The following is a 14,531-nucleotide window of genomic DNA, read 5'->3' as shown; positions in this document are numbered from 1 at the left end:
TCTTATGTTATAGAAGAGTTTGGCCAAATTCTTCTGGTCAGATTCAAGGATCTTTCAGTTTGCAAGACAAGACAATGCAAGGCAAGATAGTTCCCTAGTCCACCTCTGTTGTCCAGTTATGCCCTTTCATTCTGATTTCCAGATATGACATTTGATCCTTCCTGAGAAAAACACACATGCAGTAAGTTATCTTGACAAACTACCAGCATTTAGTATAAGCTTAGGAGGATCATTTCAAAAGACAAACCACAAAACTACTACCCATTTAAATGGAAACTGTTGTTTATTAGCCATTTTCTACACCATGGGGAACAAAAAGCAGGCCAAATAGCCTCTATAAAGATACATTACATATCCAATATAAGAACCATTTCATGATACGGCAGTGTGTGTTTTGAGATAATTACCTTTGCATCTCACTCTCGCTTAAACAACCAGAGCAACTTTATGTTGCATTTTTATTACAAAAATATAGATTTATAAAGCTTTCCATAATAATTTTTATTATAATACAAGAATGTAAAACTCCACATAAAAATTGGTCTTCGTCTTTTTTTCACCTATTTTGACATGAACAATAAAAAAAAATAACAGAGTACCAGAGGACACTTAGGAACAGTTAACTGTGCTCTAAAGCTCAGGGGGAGAAATGGAATGCACGAAAGGGGAAATAATACTCTGGCTCACTGCCCAGTTTATTACTAAGTGTAGAGCCAGAATCATCAATTAATAATATATATTTAAGTGACAATCAGCTAAAAATCTTAGCTTTTTTAGCTACAGTTTTTAAAAGTTGACCTTGAAATGACAAACTGTAAACGTAGAGCTGTGTCAGCTGAATCTCTGCCAGACATCAACATGATTTGACAGGCTGGTAGCAGACTGCCTGAATGCTACACATTGTGGGATGCTGGCCTACATAAAAGCAGCTTGTCAAAATACTATTTATAACTTTCAGGGTTCTCCCTATAAATAAAAGCCCAGAAGGGGGGAGAGAGAAATCCCATTAGCATGGTGAATTGGTGATGTCATGCTGTGCAAAACACTCTTCTCTCAGCCCAGACTCTGCCATGATTCAAAAACAAAATCAGTTTCACATGAAACTTACAGCAAAACCTGTGTCAAATAAAACCCACAATTGCTTCTTGAGCACTTACCATTTTTCCCACAGCACAGGCTATATATGCAAACAAACAATGTTGTTTGTTTCCACACTTCAGGTAAATAATATTGCAGCAAGGGTTAATAGAAATAGTAGCAAAAGGCATCTTTGGTCATTATAAATAGCAGAACATTCATTACAAAGCATAGATTGGAAAATACTGGCATTGCACAGAGTTTGTAAAATTTAAGAGCTGAAACATCTCCAGATATTCCAGGCTATTCTGCAGTCTTCCAATAAGAAGGTACTTTACAAAGCAGAGTGCTATCTTTCCAGCTAATGTCCTGAGACTACATAAATAATCCTAAACAGAGACGCATGAATAAACCTTCATACTTCATGCTTAACTGTATGTTTAGGATTACAATAAAGAAACCTAAACCAAAATGTTGGCATTTAATTAATCTAAAATTCTTTCTTTTAATTTTTAAGTTGTGCAGCTATTGTCTTTTAAATACCAGTGTGGTATTTCAAAGATTTAACCACAATTTTTCTTTACAAGTTTCCTTAACTTATTTCTGTCTTCACTGTTAATGTTCACATTAAAATAAATAACTGGACGTACTATAAATCCCACAATACTTTAAGCATTGCCGTGTGATCCTCTTGATGGCGCCACACCTCAACAAAGGAAGCACCACTCCAGAAGACACTTGGTTTTTCAACCGCAACGTTTTTTGAAACATTAACTGTTTTCTTCTAACAGATTTACCTGTTAAAACAGATGAAAACATGAATAGTTAGAATGCTCAACACGGTGATTTTTTTTAAATGACCGGTTTCCATAAGATTATGTAAAACAGATTTTACAAACAAGAACTATATTACAAGCTTCAACTTCTCTTTCCAATTGAGCCTATTTCAAGTAAATGCTACTCAGTTTTTGCCACAACACCATCAGCTGTGTACATGCAACATTATTACTATTTCTTTTTTTTCACTTTTACACCAAACCTAACTTTTAAAAATGGATGACAGCATACTCTGCATCAACAAATGATTATTTTCACAAAATGTCCACCACATTCAATTCTTTGTGAGAAAACATTTTATTTAATTTAAAACACTTATATGCTGCCTTTCCACCCAAGTAGGATCTCCAAGGCAAGGAACATCAAGACATTTAAACATTTAAAACATACAAATATATATAACAAACAAGAAACACAATAGACATAGAAACACACACAGCCACAGAAGGAGAGCTAACAAAAGCTTACTGGGTATATGCCAAATAAAACAACACAGTCTTTATTGAAAAATGTAATTTGACATTGAATTTTGAAACATTCTGGGGAAAATGTTAAAACATCCCGTTAAACACCTGTAATCATTTCCAAATGCCAATGCAACAATATGATCATCCAAATTAAAATTTATCTTTTTTAAAAATGATCACAGTGAATCTCTTGTTGACAATCAGTAAATGTACAAAACAGGAAGTGAAACCCTAAACAGGTCTACTCAGAATCCTACTCTATTTAGTGGGGCTTACTCCCAGGAAAGTGTCCTCAGGATAGCAGTATAAGCTTCTTTACAATTCCTTACATTTTTACTTGCTATGCATCTGCTATTAGAAAATCTTCCAGATGGCTTTTCCAATGAAGTGCAGTAAGAAATATATGAAGCCAAGAGTTTGGCCTGATATCAAATATTAAGCAACCTCCCAGTAATATAACTAAGCTAAAGCATGCAAGCTAGAAAGTTGAGTGTGCCAGACACATCACTTCTCAAAATGTCGAATGCCATCTGTTTTTATCAGCATACAGAAGTCTTTGTTCCTGGATTCAGAGAGAAACAACAACTGCATTTGAGGGGGGGAAGGGGGGCTATGAAAGAAAAGATTTCTAATGAATGAGAAATCTTGCCCCCCCATTCTGGTAAGTACATCAATTAGATCTAAAAATTAGAAACAAAACAAAACAAATCATTTTTACTCTGCCTTTTTGTTTTTAAGCGTTTGGTAGGCAGGAGCCTGCAAGTCTTCAATGGTCTCTGCAATAGGTCTGTTAAGAGTTTCTGGAAGCAGAAGGGTCAGGAAACCGGCTGACAAGCCAGAGATGCCAAAGATCATAAATGGTACCGATGGACCAAGAGATTTCTAGAATAAATAAACAATTAATCCACCATCAACTGATGCTGTATGGAATGCAATACAAATAATTTAAGAACACAGATCTATTACCCGCTACTTTAATTTCAAGGACTCCTAACCCCACCTCTTTTCCTACACAATGCCCCCGTCCGCTGATTTGATTGCAGGAATAGGGATGAGAAATATTTAACAGAACACAGTAAAAGCATGAATGTATTAAAAAACTGAAAGAAAGGGGAAGAACAGATGAACTGAAAGTTGGTATTATGTAGTGGCTAAGACTTTCATCTGTGACACAGGAAGAGCCCACTTCAGTTCTAGACTCTCTCTTGAACTGGTGATATGGCCACTGTCTTTCAAGGCACATGTCTTATTTACAATGCAGGAACAATAATCTTGACATACCCTAGCCTCATGGCAGAAAAAAAAAACATGCACTTACTGTAGAGGGAACAAATGGAGCCAAAATACCACCCAATCTGCAAGTCATTGAACAGACGCCTAAGCCAGCATTTCTGTTTAAAAGAAAACATGGTATAAAGTTCACCTTCAAAAATGGATGGGCATCAGTAGCCAGGCACCAACCACTGCACACACCAACCAAAAGCCTCCACCTGCCTTCTCCATTGAAGCAGCTGCAAGGATGGGACCCTTCCAGACCTGCCTGCCCCACCTTTCTGCTGTGCTTTCTTTTCTCCTCCCTTCCCTCATGGCAAGAGGATGCCATGGACTGGGGTGAGCTGCTTGTTCCTCCTGAGCAAATGAGTAGCAATGGCAACCTGAAGTTCCTACTAACAGGGATAGGAGGTAGTTGCTACTTCCACAAGCTCAGGAAAGTAACTGAGCAAGCTGCAAGTGGCAAAGCAGCAGGGGGGGGAAACCTCCAGCTGCTCACTGCCGCCACTAAGTGCTCACTCATTTCACCCTCTTTTGTTACCCCAGAAGCCCTTGAGATATTACTAAAATCCCTCCTACCCTGATTAGAATGGCACCTAGTGTTGGAAGCAGAAAACAATGCTTTGGGGATCTTTCAAGCCCTGGTGGTGAAGGAAAGGGTAACAGGAAGGCCAAGAAGATTCCCTCTACTGCTTCCTCTCTAGAGGGGAAGAATGTGGTGCATGTGCTGTATGGGGGGGTTAGCTGGGGATGGGTTACTGGAAGACATCTGGTTCCCCCAAACCTGTACCTGTCCAGTGTCCAGCAATATTCTATCAAAAGTGTACCTAATAAAAATAAGCTATCTTAGCAGGACTAAAGGACTGGAAAAGGAGCTGAGGCAAATTGGGACAGAGACAACAAAAATGCTGCAGTGAGCAAAAAGGCAAAGATTCCAAGTTTCTCATATTGATTTGAACCAATCTGCATTACTGCATCTGCAGGCCACAAGACATCAAATACTGTTGTTAAAATAATGGCAAAGGAAACTGCAATAGCAGTAAAAAAAAAAAATTGCATTACTAAAGAACAGCAACACAAAGACCTGCTCTTATCATCATTACTCAATCTGCACCACACTATATCAAGGTGGATAAAACAGATTGCCCAATTGAAATTAATACAGTTTAATTTTGCGGTAATGATAATTTCACTTGGTATGATGGTACTTTTCATTTTAAAAAACTGGGACTATACTACTAGTTCTCAAAACAATCTCATCTTTGTTCAGTATCCACAGAGAAGCAATTCCCACCACTTACTCTCAAACACTATGGAATAAAGTTTCATTCCAGTACTGGCTGTCGAACCATTTGTAAACCACTGTTATCAACTATATTATATAAAGCAGGGGTCCCAAACCCCCAGGCTTTGGACCAGTACCGGTCTGTGGCCTGTTATCAACTGGGTCATGGAGCAAGGCAGAGGCACCACACCACCCAAGACCCGGGCAGACCAAAGAGGCAGCATGGCTTCACTCCAAAGCAGGGGAGGCAGCCTCAGAGTGAGGCAGAGCAGCCCCGGGCAGGCAGAATGGGCAGCGCCTACCCCTCCCATGGGGGGACAGGGATAGGGCATGGACAGGGGAGGGCAGCCTGGGGCAGCCAAAGCCCAACCCACCCCCCCCACCCCCACCAGACCATGGAAAAATTATCTTCCACAAAACAGGTCCCTGGTGCAAAAAGGTTGGGAGCCACTGATATAAGGGACAAAGGAAATATATTAAAAGATAATAAGACCTCTTCTGTTTCATTCCATGAAACAACAACTAATACCTTATTGACTGATACCACATTTGTCAATTATTTGCTTTTCTTTAATTTACAGCAGATAACTAAGAGGAAGGATTCTATTTCAGTGCTGCACGTATACATGGACTTATGCCATACTTTTGCACAATGCACATAATCCATGGAAGCACATCACAGCGCTCAAAGTTTCTGCTGCTAACCGCACAATGTCCCCCCTCTTGCCAGGCTGGTAAAGGCTGCCGTCTCCTAGGCCAGGCCCAAGGCATTGCAGTCATCATAGCTGCAGCTAGACTCAGCTGAAAGGCATCAATTTCCCTCAAGGAAGAGGAACAACCTCGACCTCTCGGGCTTGGTCTGAGGCGGTGCTATCAGCCTTGTAACTGCAGCATCTTGGTCAGTTCTCATGGGAGCGCTGGCTGTCTTATGCCTTCTCCCATGAGACATCTGGAGGTCCCACTGGGTCTTGGACCCAGCTGAGAGTACTGTTTTCCCCCACAGAGAGCAGTAGCTCCAGCATCTTGGATGTCTGACATCTGACTACAGCTGGCCAAGACACCGCAGTTGCAAGTGTGACTGCATCATCTCTGATTTAGCTGAGAGGCTGCCCTGCCCATCCTGCTGGGAGAAATGAGCCTGAGATAACTATTGCAAACACAGCATCAGCTGGCTGCAAGTGGGAAACTTTGACCCATCCAGTGTGTAGACAAGCCCTGAGGGAAAGAAAGAGACAAGGACCCTGCTGTCTGTCCCAGCAGTAGAGGACAGGCAGCCACCCAGGAGACATTGATCCTTTCCTGGTCACAGGGGCATGTACCATCCACCCCACTCTGCAATCCCACCAGGCTTTTGAATTCTTGCCCTGGTTCATAAGCTGCCCTGTACTGCACACAGCCCCTGCAGATCTTCACTGAAGCTGTGCCCCTCCTTGACACCAGGGACTCCTGGAAGCCCTGGGACTCAGACTCAATCCCTTAAAGAAGCCACCTCTCTTTCCCTTTAAACTGCCAACCAAAGATGACTGAGGCTCTTTGAGGTTTCCTCTAGTAAAGGGGTAAATGATATCTTACTAATTGTTTTCTGGGGCCCCAGAAAGTAGGACCAGAACCAGTGGGTTGAAATTAAATCAGAAGAGTTTCCGACTCAACATTAGGAAGAACTTCCTGATAGTTAGAGCGGTTCCTCAGTGGAACAGGCTTCCTCGGGAGGTGGTGGGCTCTCCTTCCTTGGAGGTTTTTAAACAGAGGCTAGATGGCCATCTGACAACAATGCTGATCCTGTGAATTTAGGGGGAGGTATCTGTGAATTTCCTGCATTGTGCAGGGGGTTGGACTAGGTGACCCTGGAGGTCCCTTCCAACTATTATTCTATGACAATAAAGTAGCATTCAATTCATTTAAATGTAGGGTTGAATCCACTGGTTATTTCTTCTGATGGAAGGTATTTCTATCAAAAGAATGGCATTCACTCTCCTCAGTCCAGTTACAGCCTAAAATACTGCCCAAAGCACTCCTCCTCGAGGATAGAGACCCCAATAAACAGCATTAAGGGGTGAACTGGCAGCAATAAGTCATGAGTTGACAGTACATTTGGAACACAAGCTATGTTTACATTCTACACTATGGCTGGTACAATATCTGAATTAAGCAACACCAACAGAGCGCAAACTGGATGAAGACAACTAGGTGATTTTTAAGCATTACCACTAGGTGGTAGCAAAACATTATTTTCAAATTACTCCAGATTCCATCTTCACTGAAATAAAGCCTTTTAAAGATGTATTCCTAAAAAGTTTTGAAGCAAGCAATGTCATTTCAATTGGTCATATGAGTGGAAAAGTCATAATACAGAGGGGATGCCATCAGCACCCTTTTACTTGAAATAACAATATATAATTTTGTTTCTGATATCTTGAAATCTGGTTGTCTAGTCTACATTTGTTTTTTCATTAAGAGTCATAATACAGAGGGGATGCCATCAGCACCCTTATACTTGAAAAAAGCAGTATATGATTTTGTTTCTGATATCCTGATATTTGGATCTCTAGTCTGCATCTGTTTTTCCACTAAGAGATGGAACTGTGCCTGAACATGTCACATGTAGAAAAGCATTAAGAATTCCAAAAAGAGGTTGCAAGCAACCACCCAAAATACAATTTGTACTGTGTTAGCTAAAATGGCTTTCAATACTGAAAGTGAGATGGAGACATTTCCTTGTGTATCATTCACCTGTACTGCCAGTTTATATCCCACCTTTCCCCCAAGGATCTCCAAGGAAGCTTATGTACTAAATTAAAAGAGTATAAGACTAAAAGAGGCACTGTAAAACAGTGCCAACATTAACAGGTAAAAGACATTAAAAAAATCTGTAATTACATTTTACCCATAGTAGAATAGTAGGATGGGCTGTGAGTCTGTTTGGGGAGAGTGTTCTATAACCAGGGCACCTTGTCAGAGAAAGTACAGCCTTGAGGCAAGGTGTGGGTCTCAGTTGTCAATCTATGTCCATGGTAGCTTTACAGAGGAGTAGGTCACCCTTCAGAAACCTCTAGTTCAAGGCCAGTTTAGAGTTTTATAGTTCCAGAACTGCACTTTAAATTGAGCCTAGGAAGATGGGGAAATTTTTTTAAAGCCAGTGAAAGTCTTGCAATACCAACAAAATGTCAGCAGTATAGCAGGCCCAAACAATAATTTGCATGAGTCTCAAACCAACTGCAATTTCTGAATGCCTTTTAAAGGCAGCCCAAATATAAGACTTTACAGTAATCTATCAAGGCATAGGTAACTGGCATGATTCTATTCCACAAAAGAACAGTAGCACAGTTAGGTGCTGCTTTATCTGGCTCATTGGTAACAGTAATCCACAGAGTTGCATAAGAGTTGTTTTACTACCAGCCAATAGCTTTATTTGTGCTCAGCAAAGCCAATGAATCCCTAAATGGCCAATCTGGGAGCAAAAAGGTTAAGTCTAGCCACACTGTTGCAATTTAAACAGCTGTATTGTGCTGTATTGCTGTCACTATTAGAGAATCTTATGTGATCTGAAAATAAGAATTCAAACAAAAAGTTCAGTTTTCATTTACCTCACTACTGTGGGATAGAGTTCCGAAGTATAAATATATATGATGTTGAAGGCAGCACTTACAGTAAATTTTCCATATAAGGCTAGGAGACTGGGACTGAAGAAAAAATCTAGAAGAGAACACAAAAGTTAAAAAAAAAGATCACTTGCCAAAACGTAAGCATGACTCATCTCATTTGTGAGCAAAGTCCTCCTAAGCTAATGCCTGAGAACCATTAATTGCTAACGTAAATTCGTTTTAAAGTTTCCAAGAATCATTAAAATATTAATTGTCCAAGCAGTCGATAATAACCCTATTTTGTGATTCTTCCCTAGCAAGAAATATTTTTAAACCTTACAGTATGCAGTGCTGAAAAGGCTGCAGAGCATTTAATGGGTATGATTATACAGGAGGCAGAAATGTAGGTTCTGTTCTGTCTCTGTTCCATGAACTCTGGATTTGACCAAACTAAGTTTACTTTTTTAAAAAATGCACAGTTTGAAATTTATTCTTGCCTAGGATGTCCTACTAAAGAGAAGTTTGGTGCTTATCTGGATTTGCCTTACATGTATTTTCCATAAATAGAGCTATTTATAAATATCCACAATACAGTGTTGCTGTCTGCTTTGAACTGCCTTCCTGTAAGTAACGACAATTTTTAATATAGCACTACAAAATGTGATCTTGCAGTGATACAGTGAACATAAACTTTTCCACATGGTAAACTGTTCCAAGTAAACAACGGCCTCCATGAAATGCACTTATTGTGGCCACCATGCGGTGGTCAGTCAAGTTCAGCCACCCTCATTTCCAGTTAATTGTTCCCACACAAGAACATTTTGGAAGAATTTTCAAGCAATGGAACAAAAAAAAAAGGACCACAGAAACTATTAATTTTTTCTCCCTTTCCCAACCCTGGCACTCTTTTTAACTCTATTTAAAAAAAAAATTCAATAAATGGGGCAATCAATGAATTACGCAACAGATTTCAGAGAATTCCAGTCAGAGGTAACTTCTAGTGAGAGCCAGGGCTTTTTTCTTTTGAGCAGGAATGCACAGGAATACAGTTCCAGCTGGCTTGGGATCAGGGGTGTGGCCTAATATGCAAATGAGCTCCTGCTGAGCTTTTTCTACCAAAAAAGCTCTGTGTGAAACAACTATGGTGTCAAGGGATGTGGCCTAATATGCAAATAAGTTTCTGCTGGGTCCTGGTGAGAACACAAATACATGTCTAGGCATCCAGGATCACATCTGCACTCTTTAGAGATTAGAAGATAGCACTGAATCTGGTTGGCTCACCACTGCCACTCCTTGACTTTGTTCCCTGTCTTGGAGTGGGGGTGGTGTGTGTACTAACAAGCAGATAGGGTGGGCCACTGGCTATATCCTCAGCTACAGCAGGGCCATCCAGAGTGCTGCAGCCAGCATTTCTACCAGCTGCCAGAGGGTTGCCTCTGCCCCCAGCTCACAATGCACAAGGATCAGCAAGGAAAGTGCTCATGCCTTACAAGCCTCCCACAAGGGGTGATCCCACTGTGAGAGGCTGATGAGCCCTACTGAGCAGGCACACATCTGGGATCCTCTCTCACATATGAAGGCCCCAGATGTGGGGTCATGGAGGAAGGTCTGCAGCTCTCCCGTCTGGGCAGAGGGGAAGAGGGGCAAGGATAAGACTAGCCAAGGGACCTAAAACAAAGAACTGGAGAATACATCAGTCCAGGATTCCAACACCACAATTCATACCATTCATAATGAATTAATAGCAAGCAAATACCAGGTATAGATTTTTAGGAAAACTACAGAATAATGCTCCATGTTACCAGGGATTTAGGGGATACTGTTGAATTACTGATATCAACTCTAATATTTTTCCTGATTAATCAAAAGCTGTGAGTGAGGACACGGTATTGATTTGGTTTGCTCTTACACAAAGAAAGTTCCACTGAAATAAAGGAAATGGATTTCCAAGTGAAAACATACTTTGCAAATACACATTGACTCACTTCAGATATATGTGAAACCACTCTAACTATGGTAGTGAACTCAACATTTGCCATGGTACCTCTCTGATGAAGTGTGCATGCCCATGAAAGCTTATACCTAGAATTAAACTTGGTTGGTCTTAAAGGTGCCACTGCACTCAAACATTGTTCTGCTGCTTCAGACCAACATGGCTACCTATCTGAATCTCTATCAGGAATCCTTTCACAAGCTAACCACATTAAATTTAAACTATGGGTCAGACACCATGTGAAACCAAAAAGGTTTCACATGATGTCTGAACAGAGCCTATGTGCACAGTTCCAAATGGAAGCTTTTAGTTTACTTAAGACAATCTTGCAATGATGTTCCTTTTTGCCACTAAAATACAACATGCATTTGGTATTTTGTGTTCTGGTAAGATCAGCTGCGTGTACATTGATACAAGTTACATTTACTTGAGTGTGGGGAGAAGCACATACTTACCACCAGTATTCTCTGGTAAGAACATGGTAAACATACAAGCAAAGCCTGCAAATATCAAAAAAGCAGTTGTACTTTTTCGTCTTCCTGACCTACAAAAGAACAATAACACAAGTTCAGTCCAGAACTCCACAAGGATTCATATGTTTAAAAAAATTATTGGAAATATTCTTGTGGTTGACAATGAGGAAAATTAATGAAAAGAAGCAGGTAAGCAAGTCCTGTGGTCCCAGTTTTTTCCAAGTCTCAAAAACTGAGGCCAGTCCTAGACAGAATATTAATCTTTGATGAGACCACCAATGTATGACGCCAGGATGACTTCAGTAGGCCAAAAGAGGACAGTTCATTTACTGCCCAAACCCTGTGAGTCTAAGTTATATTAACAAGGTCACCCAAGATCCATTCATCTCAGCACACCAAGGCAATTTTGGGGCCTCTGACATCCATGACAATCACATTCTTAGGTAACTTAATAAAACAAAATTTCATGCAAAATTCTTCAACACAATGTTATAGCTCTAACAACACATTATACCCACAGCAGCTGGTTGCTCACCAAGGTTTCTCAATGAAGAACATACAGAGTGGAAATGCTGGAACTTCTACAAGACCATACAGAGCCACATTTAGATACAGATTCCCTCCTAATTCACCAGCATTCAGTGTTAAACCATAATATACAAGGCTGCACACATACCTAAAGATATGAATGAAAGTTCAATCAGAGGATGATGATTGCTATAAGCCTCATTTAAGCAATGTTAACTTATTTAGCGTAGCACTATATAAAGAATATATGACAGAAGAACATAATATCATGAAAAATGGGTCAAAAAGAACTTTAGCAGAGACCTTACTAGTTATCAGACTTGAAAGGGGGGGGGGGACTTCCAAACATACATACCCTTCTTTGTGGTGCCATTTCTACAATAAGTGTACTTCATCAACAATTGTGCCATAAATAATGGACTGGAACACCCAACATGGATTTTGTTGAAACCGTCAAAACCCCAAGCTTTACCAGCTTTCATTTCAATTAGATACAGCTAATTTAGAATCAAATCATGAATACACACAGCTCTACCCTCCAATAACACCCCCATGAGCTGAAGAAGGAACAGTCTTGCCCTGTTTATAAAAGATAAAAAATAAGGCAAGGCCAATGGTGCAAAATCAAGTGAAAGTATACTTTATTATTAAATTAAATGTCTAAAAATTCCTTAAGAATTTCATCAACAGACTTCATCAGAGGAATCTGTTCATCTTGCAGTAGTTCTTCAAAAAGAGCAAAAATCAGCAAAACAAGCAACACTCAGACAAAAGCCATAATCTCTGGTAGATTATTGTGTTCTGGCTGTCATTCATGCATTCCAAATCTGCCCCTTTACGTACATATCTAGGGAACATGCTAGCAACCAAAATTTCTAATTAGAAATTATAGTAGAGCATGTATACTGCATTTCCCACATATTTCAACTATTTAACAAGAATGCCACCAAACCTTCGGTGGTGTGTCATAGGGTTAAGGGAAGCTTCACTTTTCAGCCCCACAGATTGAAGGGAGGGGGGCTGATGTAATGAAAATTGAGACAATGATCTCTCGTTCTAAAGTATTTATTTCTGTTTGATGTACCAGTACCTTAAAAATGTTCCAACAGATTCAGAATAAAATTTCTACCCATTTGTATTTCCCTTTCTCCTGTGAAATTAATTCATGTGCTCTCTGAATCTCTCCCTGAAAATTACCAGATGTACATCAAGATGATAGTGCGCCACCAAAGCACTGGATGTTGGACTAGATTTAGGACATCAGATGCTGAGTCATCCTTTTTCACTGCTCCCATGCACTGTTTCAGCTTCACAGACACTCTTTCTTTTCCATTACCAAGGGCTATGTATTGCAGAACTTTCTCTGCTTCTGCAGTTCTGCCTTGAGAGTACAGCCATCTTGGTGATTCTGGAAGCATGCTGAAAGAAAAATGTTAGAACAGAAACATTGCACTTTGAAATGTGTGGGGGGGATTGTCTGCAAACTAATACAAATGTCAGATTATGTAATAAGTCATAGGACTGGATCCAGATTCAATTTTCCATCAGTAGAAAGGAACTTTCTCACCTTCCCCTTCCAATTGCAGACCACTGATCTCTGTGAAATGCTGCTCCTGGGGGACAGGTGACATCAAAGATCTGTGTGAAAGAGGTCTGCAGCTGATCCCAATGGGCAATCAGTGGAAACATCCAATTTTGTCTGGATCTAACTCTATGATATTAAACTCTTTTCAAAGTTGGGCAAATGTTGTCTAACACAGAGAGAATGTAAGAATATACAGAAATTTGTAGAGCTTTGCAATCCGAAATTCTACTAAATGTTAAAACATCCTACAAAACCACTAAAACACTACTACCCAGCACCCTGACCTGGATAACCCAGTCTAGCCCTACCTCATTCGATCTCAGAAGCTAAGAAGAGACAGCCCTAGTTAGTATTTGGATGGGAAATCACTAAAGAAAATCCAAGGTCACAATGCAAAGGTCGGCAACAGAAAACTACCTCTGAATGTCTCTTGCCTTAAAAACCCTAGGGGATCGCCAAAAGTCAGCTGCAATTTCATGGCACTTTACACACAAGCACACACCCCAAAAATCTTTTTAAAATCCTGGCACTATGTATCACCATCCTCAGTCATAATATGGAAGAACCAAAGGCTACAACCAGGAAGGCTTCCAGCTTCCAAAATCAACAAAGGCAGAATACTCCTTCTTTTGCACCTACTCCTTATGGTTACTTTACGTTTCACAGTTTTAATTTCTTCTATTTATTCTCAAGAAAATAGAAAAATACATACATTTTCTTTCATTTCATTCTAATTAATTTTACTGCCAGAACCCTTGCCTCCCGTGCATTCAGAAAGATGGATCATGTCCAAGCTCATTTTTCTTCTTTTTGCATTCTCTCACTATATACTATCAGCCTAGCAGAATGTAGAAGGCTAACTAGAGCACATCAGACTTCCAAATGGCAAATGAGATATCCCCATCACACAATTCATTTTAAATTACTATTAGCTGGTGTGAAAGACAGACTAAACAATCTGTTTCATTCAATGTGACAAGAGAAAGACAAACCTACTGGAACTGACACATCATAATTGCTTGTTACATTAAAGCCATAACCAATTTAACAATTACAGTGCTATTATATTGTGTAATAGTCACATAACAATGTGCAAGAGAGAGGACATCTTTCACTTGCTTTGTTTTTAATTAATTTTTCCCTGTAGACTTCTTCTCTAAAATCCATTTATCTGTCATATGCCACGAGTATAGAAACTCGTAGAAACTACGTATTTTACATGCAGCTTGCAAGAATCATTATCTTCCTTATTATAAACATGCTCCTTCTTATGTGCCTGTATTTTGTTTTAATGGTTTTTCATGTGTGTGTAAAACTGTTTTAATATTTTTATTGTTTTCCACCATGGGGACTCTACTGGGTAGAAAGGGAGCTGAAAAACATTTTTTTTAAAAAAAATAAATATTATACTCTTATGTCCAGTCACAGACATA

General features: G+C 39.7%; 1 protein-coding gene across 2 annotated transcripts in view; it reads right to left on the bottom strand.

Moving 5' to 3' along the window:
• Positions 1–264: 264 nt before the first annotated feature.
• Positions 265–14,531, bottom strand: part of LOC132591034 (solute carrier family 22 member 15-like) — a 39,770-nt gene continuing 25,503 nt past the window's right edge. Inside the window, exons 6-12 of one of the 2 annotated variants that reach the window (XM_060263906.1) lie at positions 12,711–12,932; positions 11,521–11,661; positions 10,968–11,056; positions 8,523–8,631; positions 3,700–3,772; positions 3,105–3,263; positions 265–1,874 (exon numbers count right to left, since the gene is read on the bottom strand). In XM_060263906.1, coding sequence (XP_060119889.1) covers positions 1,848–1,874; positions 3,105–3,263; positions 3,700–3,772; positions 8,523–8,631; positions 10,968–11,056; positions 11,521–11,661; positions 12,711–12,932 — 820 coding nt within the window. In that variant the 3' untranslated portion in view covers positions 265–1,847. Of the gene's footprint in view, positions 1,875–3,099; positions 3,264–3,699; positions 3,773–8,522; positions 8,632–10,967; positions 11,057–11,520; positions 11,662–12,710; positions 12,933–14,531 lie in introns of both variants that reach the window. The other variant, XM_060263907.1, reaches the window with a different exon arrangement.

The sequence above is a fragment of the Heteronotia binoei genome, unplaced genomic scaffold (genome assembly GCF_032191835.1).
Source record: "Heteronotia binoei isolate CCM8104 ecotype False Entrance Well unplaced genomic scaffold, APGP_CSIRO_Hbin_v1 ptg001331l, whole genome shotgun sequence".
NCBI classification, from domain to species: domain Eukaryota; kingdom Metazoa; phylum Chordata; class Lepidosauria; order Squamata; family Gekkonidae; genus Heteronotia; species Heteronotia binoei.
The sequence above is the reverse complement of the archived record's forward strand: the minus strand, read 5'-3'. Positions and strand labels throughout refer to the sequence as shown.